The sequence below is a fragment of the Phoenix dactylifera genome, chromosome 8 (assembly GCF_051530095.1).
Source record: "Phoenix dactylifera cultivar Ajwa chromosome 8, Ajwa_hap1_PhDact_Kaust_v1.1, whole genome shotgun sequence".
NCBI classification, from domain to species: domain Eukaryota; kingdom Viridiplantae; phylum Streptophyta; class Magnoliopsida; order Arecales; family Arecaceae; genus Phoenix; species Phoenix dactylifera.
In genome coordinates this window covers 26320959-26330344 of record NC_143197.1, presented here as the reverse complement: position 1 = coordinate 26330344, position 9386 = coordinate 26320959, and the positions used below count along the sequence as shown (strand labels likewise).

Below are 9386 nucleotides of genomic sequence, written 5' to 3'. Positions count from 1 at the left end.
TCAGCAATAATATTGTTTCCAGTAATTTGCCCTTGCTGGAAGAAGAAAAATCGAAGGGTGGAAAGATATGAAAGCAGTTCGAATATAGAATTCTTGTCCCTCCCAATACCAATGCATCAGCTACAATTTCAAAAAAAAAAATCTTTGTGATAAAGAAGCTACCTGATTGTTCTAGCTGATTACCAGATATCAAATTCATTTTAATCCAAAAAAGACTGATATCAAATTCATGTCTGGCAACGAATCTGATGCTCCATTGAACACTCTCTGATGCTCCATCAATATCTGTGCATTTCACATACTGGTAAATAATCTTCATAATGGCATGGTTTCACATTTAGAAAGTCCAAGATGATGATTTAGCAATAGTACCTCCAAATTCCATGCAGTATACAAAAAATATACATGTTCATTATTTTTAATCTCCTTGATAACTGCTTTTACAATTTTTTAGTTTACAGAATTATGGTAATCCAATTCAAGCAAGATCAATGATATCTATGAGGAAAAGATAAGTAATGTGACTGACATACTTCTAATCCGGATGTATAAAAAAAAATAGCAGCTCAAGATTGACATATGCCTCCGAGTGTTAGGAAGCAACACAGATTTTTTTTTTTTTTCCTAATCCCAATTGATTACTAAAAAGTACCGAAGAACCCAACGTTTTTAGATTTATTTATCACAATTTTTCAACAATAATGTGTGTGTGTGATGATAATCACATATGAATCCTAACCAGACCATCTCTCCGACAACATTCGATTATATCGGTTGTCATTGTAGAAGCCTACTTCGATAATGCCAAAAACATGATACTAGAGCTCCAATTCTTTTAAGTCACATCTGCCAAACTCACTTCTAATTCGCAATCAAATAGGCTCCAAAGAACAACGAACACATTGGGAGATGAAGTTCCCCAAGTTTTCTTCGAAAGTGTGGTTTATATGTGAAAAAAATGGATTTGATTTTTTGGCTCTTCCTATGTGCCTTCAAGATGAAAACAGTCCATCTGCCAACAGTTATCACATCCCCTAATTCCGGCTCTTTCTAAGACTAGGGAAATCCTAGAAGAATGCTCCTTGGTTGTATAAGCCAAAACATTGACCAATAAGGAAGCCAACCAGCCTCATTGTTTTCATGGTAGGCCCCATTTGGCAGAAATTTGGCAACAAGTTTTAGAGGTCTGGTCTTAGAACAACAGCCAAAGGCAAATTCTGCCCAATCCTCCTCTGAAACCTTCTTCAACTCATGTTGTGATCTACAAACACCCCCATATTTAATAGATGGTTTGGACAAATAAAGAGGGCATAAAGAATTATCCAGACTAAACAATCATAAGAGGTGTCGAGTGTGATCATAATTCAACAAATACCTGTTTCTCTGAATAAATGAAGATCTTTTCCAGTGGTAATATTTTAATCTCCCCACTTTTCAAGAAACCTTTGTTATTCCATCTTTGTTGGTAAACCAAAACTCGGACTTAATTTCTTTGTCCAAAATTTAGTGCTATGTCTATGCTGTGCCTGAAATATTTGATCCCTATATATTCACCAAAATGTGACATATATGAACAATCTATTTCTAACTCTCTTTTGACTGATTTTGGAGAAAATGTAGCCGTTTGGAATAAAGACAGTCATGGTTATATATTACCTTTCCCCAAATATTTTCTGGACCATTATTACACCTCAACAATCACTGAACTCCTAAAGACACGTAACTACATTTGGGCACAGGAGAGAAAGCCCTAGAGAAAGGTAATTGTGATCACAAAATTCTTTTTTTTAGCTAGAATGTACTTTTTGACAATTCCAACATCCAAGTGGTGAACACAGTTTGTTCTATTAGAAAGCAACAATTACAAAATTCACTTTTGGTTTTTTTTTTTTTGTAATTATTTAGTTCCGAGATTAAAGAAATTAAGTGCTCAAGAGGATGAGAATGTCAGAGATCAATGGCCCTGTTATTTTAATAATCGATAGTTCTATTGAAATGGGCAAGTTCTTAAGTATATTTCCTGTGCTTTGACCACAGGTTTGGGCTCCATGTCTCCATAATTTAGCATTCTAAACATGAATCCCAAATATCTTGTTCCAGAACAGGCCCTCAGATAGAATATAATTTTATGATAAACAGAGTGTATATTGGTCTACAATTCTGAAAATCAACTTCATTATTTTTTTAAAAATTGAGGATCTCATTTGGTTAACGAACCTGTCTGTCAGATTGACGTGTTGTTCTAATGGAATCAATGCATTATTTACAGTTACTATGGACTCTACTGTTACTATAAATTGCATCTGAAAATTTATTTATTTTTTCTGCAAACCATATCTGAGTTTACTAGAAATGATGTAAGAAAAGATACCTATTTCAATACAACTTCTTTGTGAGCTTTAAATGACAGAATGACATTCCATGCAAGAGCCACAAAATTCGCAACAAGAACCTGGCATTGAAATCATAGAAGTATATAAGCAACAAAATGAAGAGCACAGGGGAAGATTCAAAAGGGAAATTGCAAAATTACATAAACAGAGAAATATTATGTTTAGATGGTTTCCAAATCAACATGGACTAATCTTTGTCTGAACTGAAAGTTTGGAATAATTTCAGGGGATATCCATCACTAAAATTGGATTTATGTCTGTCTGGAAAGGTTTCTACTTATTAAGAAAAAGGAAAAAAAGAAAAACTAAAGATTATATTGCTGTGACACAGTCAGCTATCAAACCTGAAACTTCTGCGGAACAAATCGAAAGTTGAGAAATTGGAATGGGATCCATAACTGCCAATTCGCTACAACTGATGAAAACCACTCCTACAGAGAACATGATAGAAAGAAATATAGAGGAATCAGTTTCTAATGATAAAATTGCTTGGAAGACTAAAATAGATAATATTTCACCTGCTGAAGCTTTGGCTTAATATGAGAAGGCCTTCCCTCTAAGGTGACAAGTGAAGTTAAGAAAACTCCTATGAAGATGGGAGAGAATACAAACTGCACCAGAGGGTTGATGTTATAAGATCCAGGCCATAAGTCAAAAAAGTTAAATTATCAGGCAAATGGCACAGTAAAAATTTCAAAAAACTTGTAAGGATGGAAAAAACACACATAACGGATCAAACAAAAGATCCAAGAATGGACCTAATACTCCAGGCATGGCATATAGAAATCTAACACACCTTATTGGGATGAGAGATAAACTCCTACCTGATCAAGCAAAAGCCGTAAGAATGCACCTGATGCTCCAGGCACTGTCACCAATTTACTTAGGTACAGGTACCTGCAAATCAACGATCAAATTAAATATACCAACTTTTGAAGAGGATCAACAATCTGAAACCTTAAAACAACAGCTATATAAGCAAGGCAGGAAAATACAACAATAGTTTGTCTTAATACCAATAGCACCAAGGCTATGTGATAAATCTGAATATTCTAAAATTCAAGAAAGTAATAGTTGTAGATTAATACCAAAAATGCAACGTGGGACCCACCAAAACAAGTCCCAAAAGAGTGAACACAAATGTTCGCCTAAAATCCAATTTTGACACCTGATCGATTAAAAGCTGGCAACATGAAACAATGGATATAAGTTATGGAGTAGGAGGTATCAACATGTAGTCAAAAACTAACATTCTCATTTATAAAATAATCAAGAAATATAAGAGAAACAACATGCTTGTTTTAGGCTTTACCAAGGCCCTTTGGCACCCTCCAATATCATTATGTGTTCCACCATGTTTAGTTTCTTCTATAGTTCATCTACTAGTTGGCATTCCACTACCCCTTTAATATTTGCTTTATGTTTTTGGATGCATTATAACGGACAAATGCGCTTAATTATGACAGGCCTTGTGCCATCGTGCAGAGTTATGTTCATGAGTCAAAGCATGATCCACCGATGTTTGAGAATTTTCATTGACTGGCTCTTAAACAAAAGTCAATCTACTATAACTTGGTGCAGAATTCTTGGTTTTAAGACAATTTTGGGAAACAGGCCAGGAGCATTTCGCCAGCTGTGCCGGGATCCCCTTTGATCAAATCTCATACCAGACTGTGAGGACGGTGAGCCAGCTGTGGTGGGCCTCATCCAGCAAGTTTCAGAGGATCTGGCTGATGGAGAGTGGAAATGAACGGCTGGCCTAATTTGTTGGTAGCCTCCTCCGGTTTTCCTCCTCCCCCTTTTTGTGATTTTTTATTAGTTTTCCTTATTTTTATTTTTGTATTTTTATTTTTTTTCTTTCTCATTTTCATCATTCTGTACTTTTTTTTCTTCTTCCCTTATAAAGATCTTCACTCACCTCCTTGCTATTATTTCATTTACTTAATGATGAAACTGTGGGGCTATTGACCATTTTCCTTGAAAAGAAACTGGGCAACAGAAGGGCCTACTGCTAATTCTAGACAGAATTTGGTGAAAGAAAATTTCCCCTGGTTCTATGCAGTATAAATCCCACAACCAGGAAAACTCCACAAGATTTCTGTAGACTTGAAACTCTAGATGGCGAGAGATGCAGGAAAAGTCAGAACATATCAACTGAGAGCACAAATTATAAGATAACAGAACAACTTGTTAGAATATTCCAAAAAATTATAGCTCAGATTCAGTCCCCTTAAATAAATGTAAAAGAAACCAAAACTTAAAGAAATTCAACTTTTAACATAATGACCAGATCAAGGACTAATGACTCAATTAAACTGACCTGTCTCTATACGTCACCAACTTCCATCACCTTTGCAACCCTAAAATTATATCTCTCTCAGAAATGTCATATACACAATTTTAGCATTTCTCAGAGAATTTTGATTGTTTGGTTTTAGTGTTTCTTATATGATATCTACTTCCATTAAGTTCCTTGCCCTAAGCAACCCTAAATTATACAGTATTGCAGAAGCCTATCATGTTAGATGCTAAAATTTCTCTATTCAAAGAATTTTGATAGTTGTAGTTTATTATTGAAGGTTGTCAAACAAGAGTACTGCTGATTGTCCATAATTCTCTGTTCATTTCAAGTGCATTCTACTCTCTGATTTGCACTACATTGTAGCTTAAACACCTGCACTTTTCTAGACCATGCTTGCTCCATCATTTAGCCTCCTCCCTTCCTCCTTCCTTCATGGGTGGCTAGCTTAATTGTTTGAGAATTACATAAGTTATAAATTTAAAAAAATCAATTCTTTTTTGCTGTTTTTCCTATCTGATTTTAGATATTAATAATTTGACAAGAAAATTTACCAAAAATATTTGTTGAGAAAAATAGAGAGCTAGCCACCTTTATAATTCCATGAGATCATTTCTTGCTCACTCCTGCCTTTTGATGTCATGGCTATGTGTATATCCAAAAGAACCTCTTTAGATGAATTATTACGGTTTCTAGCATTAGTGCATTACTTAGACCCATTACACCTTCAATCCTAGAACTCTTGAAAACCCAAAGTCATCCTATCTGTGAAATATTGGTTGTTATTCTCATACAATAGTATTATATGCTTAAGCCTTGTGCAAACAAGTAATATGCACATCAAATATGACTTACTTTAACCTTTTGTTTATCAAAAGCATTTCTAATATGAAAGTAAACAAGTGAATGTATACTATAAATCAATAGAGCTAAACCATAAGTAAAGACATATGAAAATCTGAAATCATTTGAATTTTATTGGATCTTTTAAAATCTATTTTATCTAGATAAATACCTATATGTTTATTTAAGTTGATTTAAATTCATTCATTTCTTTCTATATCTATGGATTCGTTGACAATTCACGTATTTGTGATTGCAGGATTAATTTAACTCATTTTAAGTAAAAACCAGATTATTAATAGAAATTAATAAGAAAAAGGCCAAATGCAACTACTTGCATAAGCATCTTTTGTGTTCGATAATATCAAGATGTAGCAATCACCCACCGACCAAAAATTAAATAAACAAATAAAAGGATAATGGTCTATTGGTGCCACTAATCTTAAAAACAATAATTGGTCACTATTAAAACACAATTACTCCAAGACTAAATAAAGGATGTATAGGTGCATCAAGTATAGTTTATCTTTACCATGGTTCGCCGTATCAGCCCGAATCGGACATTTTGGGGCACACCGTACCATACCGATATCCAGTACAGATGGCGTACCGACATTCGGTATGTCGAAAAAACTTCGTACAGTACCATACTAAAACCGCGCTAGTATGGCACTAGTACGGGATCCGGTACCGAGATGGCGAGCTTTGATCTTTATAGTGAAATTTAAAAATAGCTTAAAACACAGATTGTAGTAATTGTCACCTGTATCCTTTCTCTATTCTTTTCAGTGAACGATAATAAAAAAGAACTTGATAGTTAGCACCTAGAGGCTCATTTTATTATCAGCAGTTCAATAACCCAACACACATTAACCAGGCATCACATTGGATCATCATTCACGAGAAACACTATACGATTTAATAACAAAGATTATCATGATAAATGTGGTTATCAAATTCGGTTTGGCTTGGCATGCTATGAATTCTAGACATCTTGCACAATAACAACAACATCTTGCACAGATCTGAAAACATAGAGGATGGATTCTAGACGATAAATAGAATGGTACAATAATAGCACTTAATTTTCCCAACATGGATATATTCATAATCTTAACAAAAAAAAGCAACAATATGACCAACAATTGTTTAATTTGTTAGCATTAATTCTGTTCAAACTGGATGATATCTGTTCAAAATTTGAAAACAAGTCTTTCAATTGAAATGAAAGATGTTGATATTTGTGAAAAACAAAATGTATTAAAGAGCAAAGTACATCAAAGTTTAGTCACCTGAAAATCCTATATAAGTTAATAGATGCACAATGTTAGTTCTTGAAATTGTTTAAAAGTCTGAAATATAGTATGATGGCTGTCATGCATGTCCCAATGAATTATCACAATCAGAAATCATTATGAATGGATTAACATTGTACCAATGAATTAACATTAGTACAATGTTAAGAAAAATTTATTGGGGCAATGCAGGAGCGTATGAATCACTAATATCCAAGAAATGATGGAAGCACAATTTATAAACAATTTATATACATTAACAAAACGTACCTGACAAATTAAATCACCAATGAGAGTCAGAAATGCAGATGTTATTGCTTTGGTTGTCACTGGGTACTTATCAAGTGCCATCATGTACCTGAATAAACATAAATAAGGTTGTTATAACCTGTTTTTTTTCTCTCTGTTTATAACTGAATGACTAATAATTTTCACCAAAAAGAAATAGCTTGAAATGTAGAAAGTGAATCGACTTGGTCTTAGTAAATTTATATGCTAAAAAAAAATTTATGTTAATGAATTGGAACTATCATCAGAATCAATAACTATATGCCCCCTTCACCTATAGAATGACATGGTGCACCTAAATCCTTCCCATCTCTCTCTCTCTCTCTCTCTCTCTCTCTCTCTCTCATGAAGGTAACTTTATGTTCATGAATAAGAAGAAGGGGTTACCACTAGATTCAGCTTCAGTCTTCCGCTGGAGTTTCTAGGAGTCCACAAACATATATAGAGAAGAAACAATGGCATGGGAGAAAAAAGAGATATCATAGGAGTCTAGGTTTTAACTCACAGAGCTCCAGGGAGATAAAGAATTGACATAAAAACCATAAATATGGCCACAGATATAAATCTCACTTCTTGAGGACATCCCAACTTTGCCAAGACTTTCAAAATCTTTCTTTAACAGTTAAAACCAATAATTTCTTTGCAATGTAGAAAGCTCCAAAGAGTATAATTCCATAAAGTTACCTTCATATACATTAGATACATTAGGTTTTACCCCAACCACAAAATGTAGACACATGATGCCTACTCCTGGGCCACCAAAGCACTCAAGTTTTTCCGCTTTTAAAAAACTGAAGTAACCATATGCCATTGATTCTATGTAACCCTTTTACTTTTTAATTAATTGGGTGGCTTACACCTCCCTTTGCATCAAAAAAGAAAAAAAAAAGTGGTAACATAAATGTTTAGACAGTAACATCTTAGTCATCCTTGAACAGACAGTCAAAACAGCATTTATCAAAAATAAAGTTTTCCATAACCATCGGGAGGTATTAATATTTCTATAACATAATCGATTTTTCTCAAAAAGTTTTTTTTTTTTTTTTTTTTGGCGAACAGAATAAGCACTCCAACAATCTATAAACATACATCACAGATTGACCGGCAGAAAACAAACAAAATTGAATCCCAACAGCATAAAAAAGTATTCGCGGAAGAAATGTACAGACACAGAGAGAAAAATAAACAAAAAGACAAGATTTTTTTCTACCATGAGAATAAGAACCAATCATCCCCACCGCCCTCATCACCACCTCCGCCACCAGCGCCCCCATCTCCCGGCTCCCCATAGCCACCACCATCACCGCCGGAACCGGAACCACCGTCCGAAACCGCTCGAACCCGAACAAAATCCAAGCCTTTCGGCCCAAATCCAAACCCAAGACGACCCAAACCCGGAAAGCCACCACCAGAGGTAGAATTGGGCAAGGATTGGAGGGAACAGCACGGGAATCGAACGCCCAGAAGTGTTCTCCGGCCCAAAATCGAAGACATTAGGGCCGGATTGGGGAGGCGAGAGACGGGTTTATGGGGCAGAGGGATGGTTTCAAAGGGGAGGGGAGATTTGCAGTGGATTGCGGCCATCTTCGCAGCGCCGCGGTGCATCGCTTCGGAGGGGGTTTATATAGTTCTGGGAATTGGGAAGTAATAATTCTGCCGTGGTAACTCCCAGTCTCCAAGGCCGCTAAAGGATAGAGCTGGGAGGAGTCCATTTCAGTGAATGGCTTGTGACGTTATTCCGACCAGTAGCGCTTGAAGCAAGTCAAACTTGAAGGAGCGCCTACTTTTTGATTTGAAATGCCTATGTTGTTGAAAGGATTATATTGGACTAATGAATAAAATGTTTAAGCAAGCAAACATTGCAGTCATTGGCTTGAAGATATGTTTTATTTTTGGGTTCTTTGCATAGATACCCTTCTAAATATCAGATTTTGTGTGAATACCCTTTGAAAATTGGTATTTGCATGTATACCCTCGTAAAACTCTATTATTGTACAAATATCCCTAATATAACGATTGCTCTAATGGTGTTAAAAAAATCATATTTTTATTAATTAAAAATAAAATTAAAATATGAAATGACGTTATTATCCTTGCTTCTCCCCTCCCCCCGCGCCGCCCGCGCCCGCCCCCCCCCCCCCCCCCGTCTTCCGCACTCGCCGCGCCCGTCTTCCCCACTCCCCGCGCCCCGCTTCCACATCACCCCCACCCCTGTCTTCCCACTCCCCGCGCCCGTCTTCCCCCCCCCCCCCCCCCCCTCCGCGGGAT

The 9386-nt window shown here is 35.9% G+C and overlaps 1 protein-coding gene across 2 annotated transcripts; it reads right to left on the bottom strand.

Annotated features, from left to right (window-relative positions):
- LOC103709045 (protein sym-1-like) lies at positions 1–8831 on the bottom strand. 2 transcript variants are annotated; one of them, XR_016396258.1, is made up of 9 exons: positions 8329–8831; positions 7101–7188; positions 3482–3576; positions 3218–3290; positions 2912–3004; positions 2738–2824; positions 2372–2452; positions 163–285; positions 1–35 (listed from the first exon to the last, which is right to left on the bottom strand). XR_016396258.1 is itself a non-coding variant. In XM_008794217.6 (8 exons), exons 1-7 carry the CDS (start codon positions 8721–8723, stop codon positions 2372–2374), a joined length of 912 nt encoding a protein of 303 aa, XP_008792439.4. In that variant the 5' UTR covers positions 8724–8831; the 3' UTR covers positions 37–285. The 2 variants fall into 2 exon arrangements, 1 of the variants encoding a protein (XP_008792439.4); XM_008794217.6 differs by lacking the exon at positions 1–35 and having other exon boundaries at positions 37–285.
- Positions 8832–9386: the final 555 nt, after the last annotated feature.